General features: G+C 36.6%; 1 protein-coding gene across 2 annotated transcripts in view; it reads left to right on the top strand.

The window, feature by feature from the left end:
* The window catches only part of GXYLT1 (glucoside xylosyltransferase 1), a 47,951-nt gene that overhangs the window by 14,850 nt on the left and 14,630 nt on the right, over positions 1 to 18,471 (top strand). For both annotated transcript variants that reach the window (XM_090275518.1, XM_090275517.1), the window contains 3 exons: positions 6,624 to 6,795; positions 10,122 to 10,247; positions 13,486 to 13,737. In XM_090275518.1, coding sequence (XP_090131644.1) covers positions 6,624 to 6,795; positions 10,122 to 10,247; positions 13,486 to 13,737 — 550 coding nt within the window. The remainder of the gene's footprint in view (positions 1 to 6,623; positions 6,796 to 10,121; positions 10,248 to 13,485; positions 13,738 to 18,471) is intronic.

Below are 18,471 nucleotides of genomic sequence, written 5' to 3'. Positions count from 1 at the left end.
GCCTCTGATCATAAGTTTAACATTATTGCTTAAGTTTGATCATATGGTTAAGGTGATGATGTTATATTTCTTAGCTTTTCGTTTGTTTCTTTGTATTAGATTTATTAGGGTGACATTGGTTCACAAAACCATACAACTTTCAAGTATACAACTCAGTAAAACATCACCTGCACATTGCACTGTGTGCCCATCACACCAAGGAGGGTCTTTTTCTGTCTTCATCTCTCCCCACCCTTTGCCCACCTCCACCTACTCCCACCCCCTTTCTATCACCACACTGCTGTCTGTGTCTTTCTGTTATGTAATGTATATTTTTGGGTTAATCCCTTCACCTTCTTCCATTCAGTCCCCCACTCATCCTCCCCTCTGACAGCTGTCTGTTTCCTGTGTCCATGCATGTTTCTATTTTGTTTATTAGATTCCACATATAAGTGTTTGTCTTTCTCTGACTTTATTATTTCATTTAGCATAATAAACTCCAACCATCCATGTTGTTGCAAAAGGTAAGATTTCCTTCTTCTTTTTATTTTTTTAATGGCCGAGTAGTATTCCATTGTGTAAATGTACCACAGCTTTTTTATCCACTCATCTACTGATGAGCACTTGGGCTGTTTTCTGATCTACATCTCTGTACTTGTAATAGTATCTTTATCGCCTTTGTAATGTGTAGGGATAACAATTTGATATTCTGGTTTTAGAATTCTTTAATCTTGTTCAAATCATTTTATTATAATGGTTATTGCAAAATGGTGATTTTCTTTGGAATTCTGTTATTTCTATGTTTTTTGATTGGTATTCATCTTTAAAGAAGAGTTTTACCTCCCTCTTACTCTTTATTTAATAATCATTTTCAATTCATTGATTCATTTTTAAATCTAATGTATTACTATGCATTACTCTCATAATTCCTGCTCATGCTCAGATTATGCCAAATTTAGCCATGGGAGCCCTCATGTATTATCTTTGAATTATCTGAAGACTTCCTTCTAATCACCTATCTGTGGAAGACAGGTTTTTCTTTTTCAAAAAAGAAAAAAAGAGCTACTTTCAGTCAAGATGGAGGCATAAACAAACACAGCTAACCTCTTTGCACAACCACAGCAAAAATTACAACTAAATTACAAACAGCTATCACCCAGAATCATCGGAAAATTGTGCTGTGTGGAAGTTCAACAACAAAGGAAGTAAAGAAGGCACATTCATCCAGATGGGTAGAAGGAGCGGAGATGTGAACGGGCAGTCCCACACCCATGTGTGGTGGATAAAAATCGAGAGGGACACCTCAGGAGTGAGGGATCCCAGCCCAACACTAGACCACCCAGCCCAGGGTTCCAGTGCCAGGAAGGTAAGTCCCCATTACTTCTGGCTATAAAAACAAGTGGAGGTTGGGGTGGCAGAAGAAACTGTGGGATTATCAGTCATCTCCTCTTAAAGGGCCCACAATGGTTTTAGGACTTACACAGACTCACTCTCTCTGTGTTCCACCACCAGGACAGCTGCTGGAAGGGCACCAGTGGCATACAGGGGGAAACTGAAGTGTCTGGCATCAGGACGCGTGCCAAGGACAACTTCCTCCCAGACAAAACTCCAGAGGCCAGGCAGCAGCCATTGTCCCTTTTCTGAGTGCTCCCTCCCCCACAGCCACAGAGCAGCGACACCATAGCCAAGACTCCATCAGCCTGGTTCACATGCATTATCCAACCTTGGTGATTATTTAAGGCTCCGCCCCATCAAACTTACAGGCGTGCTTTTCTACATTAGCCATGCTACTAAGAGAGGAAGTCAGAGCAGCTCTACCTAATACATGGAAACAAACACAGGGAGGCTACCAAAATTAGGAGACAAAGAAACATGGCCCAAATGAAAGAACAGAACAAAACTCCAGAAAAAGAACTAAACAAAATGGAGATAAGCAATCTATCAGATGCAGCATTCCAAACACTGGTTATTAGGATGTTCAAGGAGCTCATTGGGTACTTCAACAGCATAAAAAAGACCCAGGCAGAAATGAAGGTTACACTAAGTGAAATAAAGAAAACTTTACAGGGAATCAACAGTGCAGTGGATGAAGCCAAGAATCAAATTAATGATTTGGAACATAAAGAAGAAAAAAACAAACAATCAGAACAAGAAGATGAAAAGAGAATCCAAAAAAATGAGGATAGGGTAAGGAGTATCTGGGACAACTTCAAATGTACTAATATTTGAATCATAGGGGTGCTGGAAGGAGAAGATAAAGAGCAACAAATGGAAAAATTATTTGAAAAATAAAGAAAATTTCCCTGATTTGGTGAAGGAAATAGTCATATAAGTCCAGGAAGCACCAAGTTCCAAACAAGTTGGACCCAAAGAGGACCATACCAAGACACACCATAATTAAAATGCCAAAGGTTAAGATAAAGAATCTTAAAAGCAGCAAGAGAAAAGCTGTGAGTTTCCTACAAAGAAGTTCCCATAAGACTGTCGCTGATTTCTCAAAAGAAACTTTGCAGGCAAGAAGGGGCTGGCAAGAAGTATTCAAAGTGATGAAAAGCAAGGACCTATAACCAAGATTGCTCTGTCCAGCAAAGCTATCACTTAGAATGGAAGGACAGGTAAAGTGCTTCCCAGACAAGGTAAAGCTAAAGGAGGTCATCATCACCAAGCCATTGTTATATGGAATGTGAAAGAGACTTAAGAAAAAATCAAAGCTATGAACCTTAAAATGGCAATATATTCACAATTATCAACAATTGAATCTAAAAACAAACTAAGCGAACAAGAACAGAAATAGAATCATAAATATGGAGAACATTTGGAGGATTATCATTTGGGAGGGAGAAGGGTGCAGGAATTAAGAAGTGCAAATTGGTAGGTACAGAATAGATAGGGGGATGTTAACAGTATAGGAAGTGGAGTAGCCAGGGAACTTATATGCATGATCCATGGACATGAACTAGGGGGAGGGGTTGCTGAAGGGAGTAGGGGGTACTGGGTGAAGGAGGGCAAAGGGGGAAAAATTGGGACAAATTCAATAGCATAGTCAATAAAAAAAATTTTTTTTAATAGAATACTAGGAAAATAAAATTGCTGCTGGAGTGCAACTCTTATCCTGTTAACCTTTTTCCATACCACTTACCTACCCTTTCTTCTCCTTATAAAATGGTTGGCTTGAGATTTGATGTTAAGATGGTTTTTAGGGTAGATAACCCACTCTCTTCTCAGATCACTGGCATCTGAATAAAGTGCCCATATAGATTCAGTCCTTGTCTCTATTTATTGGTTCTGGTGTTGCCAGGCAGCATGAATGCCAACTTTCTGGTTTCATTTTCAAATAACATTTCTTTAAATCCACAGGGCCTTTTCCTCTTATTTACACTGTGGTTAAAATATAGCACACTTTTGTAGAGTCTGATAAGATTATGTCATTCAGTTGTGACCAGAATTGCTTGAATGGCTATTTCTCTGTGACCTCTTAGAAGGTTTTAAGTTTTCCCTTCCTGTAGAATAGAAGCTTACTTAGATTTCTTCCAGGTGCAATTATTTCCTGTCCTTGGGTTCTGTGGACAGGGTGGTGGGCAGAGACATTTTAAAGTATGTTTCCTCTTGCCAGTTTAGGTGTTAAGTATGTACTGTACATAATGCTTTTACTAAAAAGGGACACATAACAGAAAAGCAAATGCAATATAGTTGATGGTACCCCTTCTCTAGAAATTGGTGGAAGGAGTGTAGGTAGTTGGACTGAAACAAGCCTTGCTAAAACGCCTGAGAGGAGGGGTCTCCTGGGGCTGGTTTTAGAGGAATTTTTTTAAACATTTGACTTACTTTTCTTAAAAAGGTTTATTATACTTCTTGTCTCTGTATGTAGAGAATCCTGTATTAACACGTAACTATTATGACTGACTTTTGAAATCTCTGGTTTTTAGCTTTGGGGCAGGATCTAGTTATGGTCAATTCAGCAATCCACGCCCATTATAGATTCTAAAGGTATAGTGCTTCAATGAGGGCTTTATACCATCATCAGAAGTAGGATCTGGAGGCATTTGCTGGAAAGATGAGATCATTTAGAGCTCTGTGACATTGTTGCGTGTCTTCCCTGCCTTGTTTTATTGTGTCATCATGCTTTGAGATGAACTGTGTCACACCCTCTTGTTATAGGTATAGAAAGCACAACCATCTAGTCCTCCCTCTGCTAGGATTTTAATATTATAAACTGAGAGGCTCAACAGAAAAGGGGAACATACAGAGGATGCAGACAAGGGAGGAGATAGTGCTGCTTTTTATTGCTTTAAAAAGACCCAGGCTTATGCTGACACCAGCATGTGAAAAAAGTGGCAAAGCAGGTGGTTGAGGAAAGGGTACACTGGTGACTGTAGCAAACGGTGCTTGCACAGTTGGTTAACCATGTGAAAAGTTATGTAATTGTCCCCTACCTCAAACCATTTATAAAATTCACTCCTGATAGATTAAATGTTAAAAGCATAGTATATACCTAATATTATGTCTTAATTTAATGATGATCTCAATACCTTGATGAAGGTCATCATCACTGCTTCTGGAATAGTAAAAGTAATTTTTGCAAGAACACCATTTAATACATAACTTCTCCATTTATTGCCATTTAAATTATATTTAACTTTATGAACTGTCTGGGGAAGGGTTTTTTCCCTTAAAACGTTTCTTAAAGAACCTCATCTATAGAACAGTTGGCTCATTAGCTTGAACAAAAGGTGAGTTATCAATATATTGAGGAGTTTTAAGTTTCATCCTTGCAGTAGAGGGTACAGGGAAGGAAATGATCCCTATGTTTACTAGGAAATAAGCGATTTCGCTGAAGAGTTTTTCTACTCCTCTGAAGAATGACGGCTGATAGTTACCAGTAACTGTGTGTGTGAGATATCGCAGTGTAAGAGAAACGAACCCATTTTCAGGCTTAAGGAACCCAGTCAGACCAGAAAAACAGCAGTTTCAACTGCTCTCTTAAATATCTCCAGGCCTTAGCAAAACAAGCTTGTTAGTAGTAAGGGAAGATCACAGTAAAAACAGAATTTAGACATAATTTTCTTTCCTATTACTGTGGAAAATTCCAAATGTTTAATATTAGAACATTAAGATGTATGATTTTGATATTCGAGTATGTTTTATTTTATGTAGTCAGTTGTTTATATTTACTGTTACTTAGTATGATTTTCTTTTCTGAGATCCTAGTTGGTTGAGGGACTACCCATGAGCAAGATTAAGCTTTTCCTCAGAAAAGAGTTCTGGGACCACTTTAATACATGGACTTGTGAATACTCCAGGATTCCAAAGTCCTTTGCTAAGAAATATAACTACAGTAATTTTAGCTTATAAATTTAAGAGAAATGATTAGTTACCCATCCCTGCTACTACAAATCTCAGTTTTGTGTCCATACAGCTGGTAATGTTAAACAGTGTAATTTGTAATACCTACTTTACAAAAAGGATCTCTGTAAGCAAAAATTGAGTTAAAGTCAAATTTGTATATTTTTAGTTTGGAATGTTTGTATTTTATAATGCTTTAATGTGTTATTCTGTTTTATGTTGTTTTCCATTCTTACATCACTTCAGTTGTCAGTTACAAAAAGATGATTTTATGCCACAATTACAAATGCGATGTTTATTTTATATTATAAATATGTTATTTTACTTAATAACAACATAGTCATACATAATTAGTTCTGTTCTTTGGGTACTGGTAGATTATTATTAGCTCAGTGTTAGGGTTCAAGAGGTTTGAAATAGGCCTGTTGCTGTTTATTGCTGTTCTGTGTTAGAAGTCGGGGTCTGACATAGCCTAAGCCCCTAACTTGGGTCTAGGGAATCTTTCCTTCCAAGGTGCAGTACTTAGTGTTTGGCTTGTATGTTTCAGACCACCTCAGACATATTTACTACTCAATGATTGCTTGGTAAATGGAACTGAATATATGTCAGTGAGAAAAGTTATGTGATGGAAACTTTTCTTGTAATCAACATGGGTGAAAATTGGTTATAATATTGAAATATTTATGCATGAATTTATGTCTGTGTTTGCTTTAAAATGATTTGTTGGTTAATGAAAGGAGATGTGGGCAGGGGTTTTAGATGAAGTAAGAAAAATTTTGAGTGGATTATTGTTGCTGCTGGGAGATGAGTACATGGGAATCTTTTGTTGTATCCTCTCTAGTTTTATGTGTGTTTGAGGTGTTCTTTTTTAAATAATAAAGCTTAAAAAATTGAATGGAAGATCATCAAATTGGTGATGTTCCCTTTCTCAGTTAGGAGGTTTGGAGAGAATTAAACCCTAACACCCTAAGGCATCCAGCGTGAATAATAGTCTCTCGCATGCACCTAGAATCGTGTTAATTATGTACCACCTTTGCAACACTTGAGAAAGTGAGTAGTTTTTTGTTTGTTTGTTTGTTTTTTAATGTTTTGTGGTTCCTATTGAGGAACGATGAAAGGCTGGTTGAGGGTATAGAAGTATAAGATTGAGTCAACATTGTACTGTTTTATAACTTGATGTTTCTTTGCTTTTTAAATAGAAGTTTCAAACATCAGTTTTAGAACATGGTCAGGATACCATGTGGCTAACATGTTAACCCTATACTAAAACTTTTTGAAAATGTGGTTTTCTTTTTTATTAGGTATAATCTGAAAATACAGCCCATTGAGAGAATGCACCTAGCGGTAGTTGCCTGTGGTGAAAGACTGGAAGAAACTATAACCATGTTGAAGTCAGCAATCATTTTCAGTATCAAACCTCTTCAGTTCCATATTTTTGCTGAAGATCAACTGCATGATAGTTTTAAAAGCATAGTAAGTATTTAAGACAAGTCTAGAATATTTAACAGGCGTACTATAATAGAATGTTGTTTTATTCCTTCATTGAACAAAAAATATTTATTCTGTAACTCAGGCCTTCTAGAGAGGGGACTGTTCTCTGTTCCTAGTTCCATCTAAGAGTCGAGATCTGGGGTATAAAGATGAAGGTTTGTTTTTGAAAAGGAATAGCCTACTTAAAGCTTTTTGCCAGTCATGGAAGTTTAAATTTACTGACTATAGTTCTAGGATATTTGCCTGAGAGGTCCTATGATTTAATTTTGTTCTTATCCTTGGCTTGGGAGTGCTTCAATCAGAGTGTACACAAAGGTTTTAATTCTCTTTGGAGAAGAGGAGACTCTTGATTGACAATATGGACGGAAGGGGCTTCTTGCTCTGATAAAAAAAATTCTTTCTTTTACTTTAAATTAGTTTTAATCAATTTGGCTATAATGGCAGAAATCTCAAAATAACAGTGGTGTAAACAGGATAGAAGTTTATTTTTCTTTCACATAAAAATAGGCAGTCTGCAGTATATGGTAACTCCACTTCAAGGACTCTTGATTTCTTCTTTCTTGTGACTGTGCCTTCTTTACCTTAAGGCTTCTACCTCATGATCCAAGATAGCTGCTGAAGCTCCAGCTATCGCATTCATATTTTAGCCAACATGAGAGAGGAAGCACTAAAGAGGGCAGTCCCCCCTTTTCCTGTAAGGACACTTCCCAGAATTTGCACATGACATTCCTGCCGATATTTCATGGGCCTGAACTTACTAATGTGGCCATACCTAGCTGTTTGTGAGAATTGAGAATATATTCTTTAATTGTGGCATCCATGTAACCTCCTTAACAGCAACAGCAGCAAATAATTACTATGCAAGAGGAGAGCAGATAGATATAGGAAGGAGAACATAAGAGAAAGAAAATTCACCTGAAATTTTACTACCTGTGTTCTGAGATGGTGGTGAAGATGATGATAATGATTATCCCTTCCGTCCCCCCAGCTACACTAAATTAAGTTTTAAGGCCGACTTGGATTTTATGGTTGGTCTACCCACATGGAAACATAGATTTGTTTTTCTTTAAGTTAAATTAGTTCATTTGCACATTGAGTGAAAAATACTACTTGTGAGCTCAAGTCTTTTAGTTTTCTGCCAAAATCTTTTGATTCCAAGAGTTATAAAGCTTTAATTACTGTTATAAAATATTTCTAGTAGCTATATGAGGGGGAACCCCCCAAAATGTGGAATTATCTTCTGGAGGGCAAGCCCTTTGTAGTACAGGCTTCCCCTGCTAGGTGAGTGTTCTAGGAACCCTCACGTCTGTGTCAGTGTACCAGCTGGTGGTGCTGTGAGAGGCAATGTTCAGCTTCAGTCAATTTTTTTTGAAGACTCTTTCAGTGCTTTTGCCCATTTCACGATGGCTGAGGTATGAGCGAACGTGCCAACATTACTCTTTCAGTGTTCAGCAGTTTTTGACCAAAAAAAAAAAAAAGGGTGGGGGTGGCACGACCCTGTGTCCCACCTTCTCTATTCACCTGATCTTGCCCCTGAGCAACTTTTTTTGTTTATTTCCCTGGATGAAAAAAGTCCTCAAAGGGAAACATTTTGCTGATGTGGAAGAGGTAAAACAAAAAATGACAGAAGCACTAAAAGGCATAAATCGAGGAGTTCAGAAACTGTTTTGAGCAGTGGAAAAAAATGTCTCATAGTTGTATTGCATCAAATGGAGAGTACTTTGAAGATGACTGAAGTTTAAACAAGTAAGAATAAATATACAGTTTTTTATAAATACATTCCAGGTATTTTGAGGGTCCCCCCCTTGTATTTCTGATATGAGATTTTGTGATCTTGATCTTTATGTGCACTGTTTTCTAAAATAGTAACTGAGGGATTAATCTGATCCTAGTAGTTCACAGAATAGCAACAGATGTGCTACCAACTGTGAGAACTTTTGAAAATGTAATAAAAAAGTAAAATAAATTTAAACATAAATAAAATGAAGCAATAAAGATTTTATTATATTTCAGAAAGGAGAAGGGAGGGAGAAAGACAGGAAGAGAAAACATTGATTAGTGAGGTTGTGAGCTTGCCTCTCAGAGGCCACGCAGTGGGGACCTGGCCCGAAACCCAGGCATGTGCCTTGACTAGAAATCGAACCGGCTACCTTCCATTTGGCAGGCTGGTGCACAATCCACTGAGCCACAGCATCTAGGGCTATTTCTTCATTTTATATGCAGCTTCTTTATTGTTTTCAGTTCTGGCTGAATTATTGATTGTGCAATACTATATTTTAAATTTAGTTTTTCTTTAATTAGCATAGCCAACTCTGAGAATGTTTGGTTTTGCTTTTGATGACGGATATCAAATATTTTGTGGAACATGTTTTTACTGGAGAAAAGAAGACATAAATATTAGAAAATTAAATTAAAATTACCAAGATTTCATTTTGAAGTTGATATTGAGAGGATCCATATAGGTTGCTCAGGGGGAAAAAAATGCTAATGTTTTAAGCTGATTAACAGAGATATCAGAGTAGAGTGTTAGAAGTAGAAATAGTCCCATAAACTATGTTGGAAGGAATTGTTTTAAAAATTACTTGAACACAGTCATCCAGAAAGAGAACATCTTCAGCCTGTTACATAACCCACTTGTTCCCCTTCTCCCCCATAAATTGTGAATGCTTTATAGGAAATTTGAATCAACCATTCTGTTGAGGCAACATTGATAGGTAATACTTTAACTGAATTTGAAATGCTGAAGAGTGAATGTGTTCATTATAGATTTTCAGATCTGTTTTGCTTTTTGTAATGATTTTTTAGAAGTTGGCATTGAATATGTATATCAGTATTTTATTATCAATGATATCTATACATATTAAAAGTACATAGACATATATTTTCTCTTCAGTTTTATATAGGTCAGACTTTGAATGTAAACATTTTCTATTATATCATACATGTTATGGTAATAAAATTAGTCGTTAATTTTTCTGATTTTAGGGATTGAGAAGAATTTTAACAGGTAAATTGAGGAAGATGAACAACTTGCAAGGTTCTTTCAACTTTCCGATTTTGTGATTGATTTCCTTATAACTTATTGTGCCTTTGTGGTGGAGTCTTTCTAGCATATTACTATAATTTTAAGATTTTGAATGAAAACAATGGTGAGAAAGGAGACTCTGACTTGCTCTTAACTGTACAATACAAAATGTATAATATCTTAATTTTTAGCTCTTAAAAATTATATTTGTCTATGATTTTACAGAGAAGATTTAAAGTGAAACAAATCTAAACTGAGTTCTTATTTTTTCAATATTTTTTAGCTTGACACCTGGTCATTTCTACAATCATTTAATTATTCATTATACCCAATAACTTTTCCAAGTGAAAATGCAGCGGAGTGGAAAAAGCTCTTTAAACCATGTGCTTCCCAGAGATTATTCTTGCCAGTAAGTTTTTTCCACGGTGTTTTATTTATTTTTCGACTTGCTTTTACACACGTGAGTTAATGAAGAGTTGCATTTAAATCATTAGGTAAGCACACATATACTTTTCCCTTTGAACGTAAGGGAAAAAATACCTTCCCATAGAACAAAAGCTACAATAAAAACCTCTGTTAAAATGAAAAAGGGTGAGTAATTTCTATTGAAATACTATTTCTTACATTTTAATATATTCAGTGCTATAAACTGTTACATCTCTAAGAAGAAATAGAGGTCATCAGATTTAATGGTGCTAAGTTTGTTGCCCGCAGAAATGCAGTGGTAGCGTCACCTTCAAGTTGCAGACTTCGCTTATAATTTGGGAAATGAAGTAGATTGCATCGTTAAATAACCATTTTTGTTACCTTTTCTAACTAATATTTTAACCGACAAAAAATTCATGGCATGTAAACTCAAAGGGACATGGGAACCATTTATTCACTGGGGCGATAAATCCTGATTATTATATTTTTAATCTAAAAATATTCAGAAACAAAGTTACCTGTTTCATTTTGAATTGGTTTCACCCACAGTTTTAAAATTCACAGTAGTTAAATTAGGACTGCTATATTGTTTAAAATAGTTACAGCAGTAGAAATGCTGAATTTAAGAAGATTATAAGTTTCTAGAAAGTATATGAATTATAGGGAAGAAATTTCATTTACTTTTACTAAATGGATAAGGCAGTTCTTAGCATATTAAAAATATAGTTTATTGAATTCACAATATCAGTAAGATTTAAAGTTGTTATAATTTTGATAGTTATGTCTCCTAACTAGTATCTTTGTTGCTATACATAAAAAAAAAGGATCCTAGGATCTTTTTCACTTTCCACTTCAATTGTAAGGAGCACACAAATAAGGAATTAAGATAGGAAAAACAGCCTAAGAAGTTTTAGATACTTTTAAATGCGTAGGCTTTATAAGTTAAAAAATGTTTTGTGTTGAATTATTGCAATGTTACATTCATTTAATAATATGAGTGCCTATTTCTTTTTGCCAAACATCTGTAATAAAGTGCTAGGTATATACAACAGATAGGTTTCTTGTTTTCATAGAGTTTATTGTCTGATGTGGGAGACAAACATTAAACAAATAAAATATGACATTAAATGAACCCAAATATGTTTCTAGAAATGTGATGAAAGAAGCATGAGATTACTGCTGTTTATATTCTGTTCTTCATTATTGACAAGTTAAGCTTTTTTTATTTTTAATTACAGTTGACATACAATATTATGTTAGTCTCAGGGTACAATCCCATGATTGGGCATTTATATAACTTATGAAGTGATCTAGTAACTATCTGACATCACAAGTGGTTGCCACAATAGTATTGACGATACTCCCTGTGCTGTAGTTTACATCCCTGTGACTATTCTGTAAGTACCAATTTGTACTTTTTAATCACTTCACTGTTTTCACCAACTCCACTCCCGTCTGGCAACTGTCAAAGTGTTATCTGTACTTACAAGTCTGTTTCTGTTCTGCTTGTTTATTTGACTTTTTAGAGTCTACATATAAGTGAAATCATCTGGCATTTGTCTTTGTCTGACTTATTTCACTTAGCATAATGCCCTCTAGGTCCATCCATGTTGTTGCAAATGGCAAGATTTCATTCTTTTTTATGGCTGAATCATATTCCATTGTATATATGCATCACTTCTTTATCTGTTCATCTATTGATGGACACTTACAAGTTTAATTTTTGATGTTGTAATATAAAATTTGCCAGATCACTTAATGATGTAATCTGGTTAAATTCCTAAATGGAATTTGAAATTCTGAAAATACTTGTAACCTGTCAAATTGCCTTCATTCTTCACTGTTTACTTTTGCATCTTTTAGTTGATGCTTTTTTTTTTTTCAAAGTAATAAACTTTTTACTGGGTTTTCTCTTTCCTTAAAAATGGGTGGATTAAAAAAACTAATGTAAGCTCTGCCACCTTCTTCCCCCAAAAGGGACCATAGAAAAATACTGATGTGGTTATTATTTAACCTTATGTCTGATCTCCAGTTGGCACTGGCTCCAGCAGTGAACCTGGATCTTCATGCATCGTCTTCCTAGTTTGCAACAGGACAGTAATCTATAGACACACATTGTATTGTGGTACAGAAACAGAATGTTGATATAAAAACAATTGCCCTCATTCCCCCCCCTCCACCAAAAGAGAGAGGTACAGACATATAGACACACATAACATCCTCTTTTAATTGGAACTTCGAACTGTGAACCTTCCCTATTCAGTGCTGCAGTCAACCATCAGAATTTTTTCAGCCTGATAATTAAACCAGCCGGTGGGGGTGGGAAATGGGTGATTTCAGCCTCCTAGCTGCTCATTAAGGTAATTGCTTAACCTTAGCTGTAGGAGAAGGTAGCATCTTTGAAAAGGAGCAGAATTAAGATCAGGCTCTTATTCTCATTATATTTTTAACTAAAAAGGTTCAAGTTAAACTAATTTAAGTTTTAGTAATACACTGGGATAGGCAATACATATTAAGTTTGCAGGAGTCAGATTTTAAAGTTCATGAGTAAGGCAGATATATTTAAAAAAAAAAATTACCCTTGAAAATCCCTGTAGCAGATAGTTGGAGATTTAACATCTCTCAGAAAGTAACAGCATAGTAATCTGTCTTCCAAGACAAGCCTTGTCTTTACTCCTGCTAAGTGTGTGCACATTTTCTACGACTTGTTGGGGAATAGGAAGCACAGAAGTGAGAGCATGGACTTGAGCTAGGTGGTCTGGACTCCAGTTTTTGCTCCACCATTTACTAGCTGAGAACAGAATGATGTAAAGGTGCCAGCCATTAGTGTTACAGGCCAAGGGAACACCTTCAGAAGATCTTCACTTGTATTGGTTTGTTTCTATATTTATCTCAAGAACTTAAGATTCAAGATAGAAATTCACCTAAGTTAATGTTTTTTCATTAAGATTTTCTCCCTAATCTCTGAGGATATTGCTTTTAAAAATTTATTCTTATTGTTCTTATTTGTTTTTATAGCTTTTCTTCTCTAAAAGTTAATATGAAGATTAAAGTAATACATATATACTGTAAAAAAAGGACAGATTGAGGAAAAATTACTTTAAGAAGTTAATGTAAATTAGCTTATCTCTTAGGTGTTTCTTTTGTAATTAAAGCCTCTTTTATATTTTATGCTAAATAAATAGAATTATAGTTAATGATTCAACTATCTCTCCTCATAGTTAATCCTGAAAGAAGTTGACTCACTATTGTATGTTGACACCGATATACTATTTTTACGGCCCGTTGATGACATTTGGTCTTTACTGAAGAAATTTAATTCCACACAAATTGCTGCAATGGCACCAGAACATGAAGAGCCTCGAATAGGATGGTATAATCGCTTTGCCAGACATCCATACTATGGAAAAACTGGAGTAAACTCTGGAGTTATGTTGATGAACATGACTAGAATGAGAAGGAAGTATTTCAAGGTAAGTCACTAACATAGGTAGTTGGGTAACATTTGTTTATTTTTCCTCCAAATTGTTTGGTTTCTGATTTAATTTTGCTTTATTAAAAACTAGGTTGAACTATTCAGAGTTTTTCCATTTATAAAAAGTATTTGAAGAAATGTGTGTTCTTAGTATACTGTTTATTAGAGCATTATTGTAGCTCAAACGGGATAGCATTGTAATGAAGTAAGATAATATACTGTAATGAACATCATCTTCCTAGATTGATATTCCAGGCAGTAGTTACCATTTTGTGGTTATGCAGCCATAGAATACTTGAGTGTAAAGTATGATACATCTTGTGGGAACACAGAGTTGTGGTTAAGAGCTTAAGACTCTGGAGCCTGCTGGCTTGATTCAAACTCCAGGACCTCGGGTAAGTTTTGAACATTTGTGGGCTTTAGTTTTCTCATATGTGAAATGAGGATGATAAGTTAACAGTACTTACGTCATAAGCTTTTGTGAGGATGAAATTAGCACAGTGGCTAACACATAGTAAATGTACAGAGCATGCCACATAGTAAGCACTTCAATATTAGCTAGAAACAGTGACTCCTGAAACAACCATGTAGACTTACTGTTTATCACTTTACATCTAGTTATGACTGGAGTAAACATTAAGAGATATTATATCTTACATGATATGCATATATATGAGGTCTGTCTGGAAGAAGTCCAGCCATAGTTAATTTATTGCATGACATCAGTGTAACCTGGCAGCCAAGAAGAGTGGACTGGAATTCACATGCCCGCACAGTGATGACTTCATTGTACTAGTCAGTGGGGACAGTAGATGCTGTTGAGTAAGCATGTGTACTATGTGGCTGTCATGATCAAAATGACTGAGCTAGTAGAGCAAAAAATGTGCATCACATTTTGCATTAAGCTTGAATGTTCCTCCACGGAAACTATTTAGAAGGCCACAGCTATGGGCAACTGGTGATTAGCAGCTTCATCACGACAATGTGCCCGCTCATGCATCACATCTTGTGCAGAGTGTTTTGGCGAAACATCAAATCACAGGTGACTCAGTCTCTCAGCAGCCCAATTTGGTGCCCTGCAACTTCTGGCTTTCCCAAAACTAAAGTCACCTTTGAAAGAGAAGAGATTTCAGACCGATGATGAGATTCAGGAAAATACGACTGGGCAGCTGAGGGTGATCGGGAGAACTGTGTGAGGTCCCAAGGTGCCTACTTCGAAGGGGACTGAAGTATCATTGTTTCTTGTATCTTGTATCTTCAATAAATGTTTTTATTTTTCATCTTACATGGCTGGATACCTTCTTGACAGACCTCATATGTATGTTTGTATACATATATATTGTCAGATAGTTTTCTTATGGCTTCTGGTGGGACAGAATTTGCACCGTTATTTGTTACTCCTTTTTACGTGTGTGATTTAAATCTTGCCTCATTTAGAGTTGTTCCCTGTTGTCTTTGGACAGGCAGCAGCAATGCTTGTCACCATCACCACCCACGTGCTGACATTTCAGCCTTAGGACGGATAGTTTATACCCATCACTCTTATCTTCTGTAGACCTAGTAAATCTAAGCTTTTCTTTTTTCTTCCTTTTTTTCTAATAAAGCTTTTCCATTTTCTGAACCTTTCTGAAAACTTGATTTCACTTTACCTTCATCTCCCACAATTGAATCTATTAATGAGGCTGGTGTAACCTGTGTTCTTAACAGTGAACATCTTTCTTCAGTTACCCAATTTGTAAATATATCTTGAGTTTTGAAATTTCACATACTATAAATTTACTAAATGAGGTGTAATACTACGAGTTTTTTTCCTTTTCTATGCACAGTAATAGTATACCAGAAGATGGTGCTATAAGATTATCTATTAAGGAATAATGTGACTTCTTGGTAACCCTTCATTTGAAATTCACAGAATTATGAGAAATTGACTATTGCAAAGAACCTTAGAGATAATTTAGTGTAACACTGTTCAGTTTTTTAAAATTTCAAAGTGCAGCTATAGAGTTAAAATCTATGATTGTTTTTATAAACTTTTCACTTAAATGTCATTCTTAAGTATTTTAATAGTTCCTCCCCTTTTTCTTCTTGTCTGTGTCATGTTTTAAACCATCTGGAGATATAGATATGGAATGTAAAATAATATCTAAAGTTTCAAACTTCAGCTTTCTTCTGTGCATTAATGACAATGAAGAAAAAAATGAGGCATGATTGTACCTTAACTCAGTAGGTACAGTTTACTTTATACCTGCTATCTCTTATATTGCAGACAACCATCTTCTTGCTCACTGGGAACAACGCCAATTGGCTTTGTTTTCAAATATTGTTACATTTATGAGTTCTGAAAGGCTTTCACAAAATTTGTTGAGTTTTTAAGTCCTTTTTCATAATCTCTTTGCTTTCCTGATTGCTTTCCAGGCTATACCTGTAGCAAACATTGTCTTGTTTTTTCCTGATTCTACAATTTCTGGCACAAATCTTAAATTTTAGAGCTCTAGTGATGTAACTGAACTACTTGTAATAACTTTCCAAACTGCTTCCTATAGATCCATCCATGAGTTGTCCCTTCACATGAAAAGCTGCAGGACTGTCCATTTAGGATAATGGCCATGTTTTAAATTCTTACTGCTTTGCTGTCTCCCCTCTGTACCACTCATGACTGTTCAGTTCTAACCTTATATATTATAATTACATATTTTAAAAATAGTAAAGATTCTGCCCAGTGTGGCTCACTTGGTTGCACTGTCGTCCCGTGGACTGAAAGGTCCTGTGTTCGATTCCCAGTCAGGGCACATGCCTGGGTTGCAGGTTCAGTCTTCAGTCGGGGTGCATATCTGGGGCAACCATTCAGTGTTTTCTCTCTCACACTGATGTTTCTCTCCCTCCCTTCCCATCTCTAAAATCAATTTTAAAAAATAGTAAAAATTCTTCTTCTTTATTCTTTATTCATCATAATGCTTGATGGACAATGATATAACACTGGATAAGCTATTGCTTTGTATTTTCTGTTATTGTATGTACAGTATTGAATCCCTATTAGGATATTTCTTAACTTTTTCTACTTATTAGAGAAAAAACAAAAAATTTAAATAAGGCATCTTAAGAAATCTTTCCTTCTGTGTGTGTCCTGTTTGTGTCCTTTTGTACATTACTTTGCAGAGTAATTTTTGTCGTTTTTCTCCACTTACTGAGAGCAGGAAGTTTCTTTTGTTCAACTTTGTGTTTTGAATATTTAGTATGAAGTCTGGCATAAAGTGGCAACTCAGTAGATAATCACTGGCAAAAGACAGGTGAAAGTTTTAGAAACCAGGCCATTAATAAATTATTGAAAACTTTGGAAAAGAGAACACTTACCATTAGATGGACATGATAGTTATTTTTACATATTTGAAAGATGTATGTGGCAGGACTTTTATTGGGTTATATATACTATACCATATTAGAATAGTACCCTGGCTGGTTTGGCTCAGTGGATTGAGCGTCGGCCTGCGAGCTAAGTGTCGCTGGTTCGATCTTCCAGTCAGGGCACATCAGAGAAGGAAAACTCTGACTCCAAAAAACCTCCGCTGCCTTGCGGCATACCTCTTCAGGGGAAAGGCTAAGGGAGTAAACCCCGACAGAAAATCCGGAGCCGGAGTCCCTAAGGCGGTTTGACGTTGTAGTCAACACTGGCAACTCCTGCGGCGCACCTGAAGCCAAGCTGTATTGACTCCGTCTTTCCCTTGGACCCTTCAGCTGCGAAGAGAGGGGGGGTCTGCTGCATGGGCAACAGCAGACCCTCCATATCACCCTGCCCAGGCTCTGTAGCTTCAGCTTCACTGGAGAGGACACTCCAGCGTCATCGTAAGATGTCGATTCAACACGGGAGGAGACAGATACCGTGTCACTCCCGAGTCGGACTGCACAACCATTCTCGGCGGTGCAGATAGACTCTTTAAGAAGCTACACCATCGTCTCTCGAGACGGACGGCTGCCGACTGCGACTGATTAGAATAGTATATCAATGAATATCTTACCAAAAGGGATAGAATTTTCAGAGATTAGTAGAGTAGCATCAGAGAAGGAAAACTCTGACTCCAAAAAACCTCCGCTGCCTTGCGGCATACCTCTTCAGGGGAAAGGCTAAGGGAGTAAACCCCGACAGAAAATCTGGAGCCGGAGTCCCTAAGGCGGTTTGACGTTGAAGTCAACACCGGCAACTCCTGCGGCGCACCTGAAGCCAAGCTGTATTGACTCAGTCTTTCCCTTGGACCCTTCAGCTGCGAAGAGAGGGGGGGGTCTGCTGCATGGGCAACAGCAGACCCTCCATATCACCCTGCCCAGGCTCTGTAGCTTCAGCTTCACTGGAGAGGACACTCCAGCGTCATCGTAAGATGTCGATTCAACACGGGAGGAGACAGATACCATGTCACTCCCGAGTCGGACTGCACAGCCATTCTCGGCGGTGCAGATAGACTCTTTAAGAAGCTACACCATCGTCTCTCGAGACGGACGGCTGCCGACGACGACGAGTAGAGTAGCTAATCTTTGGGAATTGATAAGTTTCAGTTTGTAGCATTGTTGGAATATAATATGAACAGCCAACTGTCAGTTATATTTATAAGGTAGACTGATAATGATAACGAGCCTATATATTCTCAAAAGATACGTAATTGTAAAAATGAAACTGATCTTAATATAATACATGTGCATTTTGGTAGTAAGTTTGCTAAATTTAGTAACTATGTATGGGGTG

Source organism: Furipterus horrens, unplaced genomic scaffold (assembly GCF_987537825.1).
Source record: "Furipterus horrens unplaced genomic scaffold, mFurHor1.1.pri manual_scaffold_4, whole genome shotgun sequence".
Taxonomy (NCBI): Eukaryota; Metazoa; Chordata; class Mammalia; order Chiroptera; family Furipteridae; genus Furipterus; species Furipterus horrens.
The sequence above is the reverse complement of the archived record's forward strand: the minus strand, read 5'-3'. Positions and strand labels throughout refer to the sequence as shown.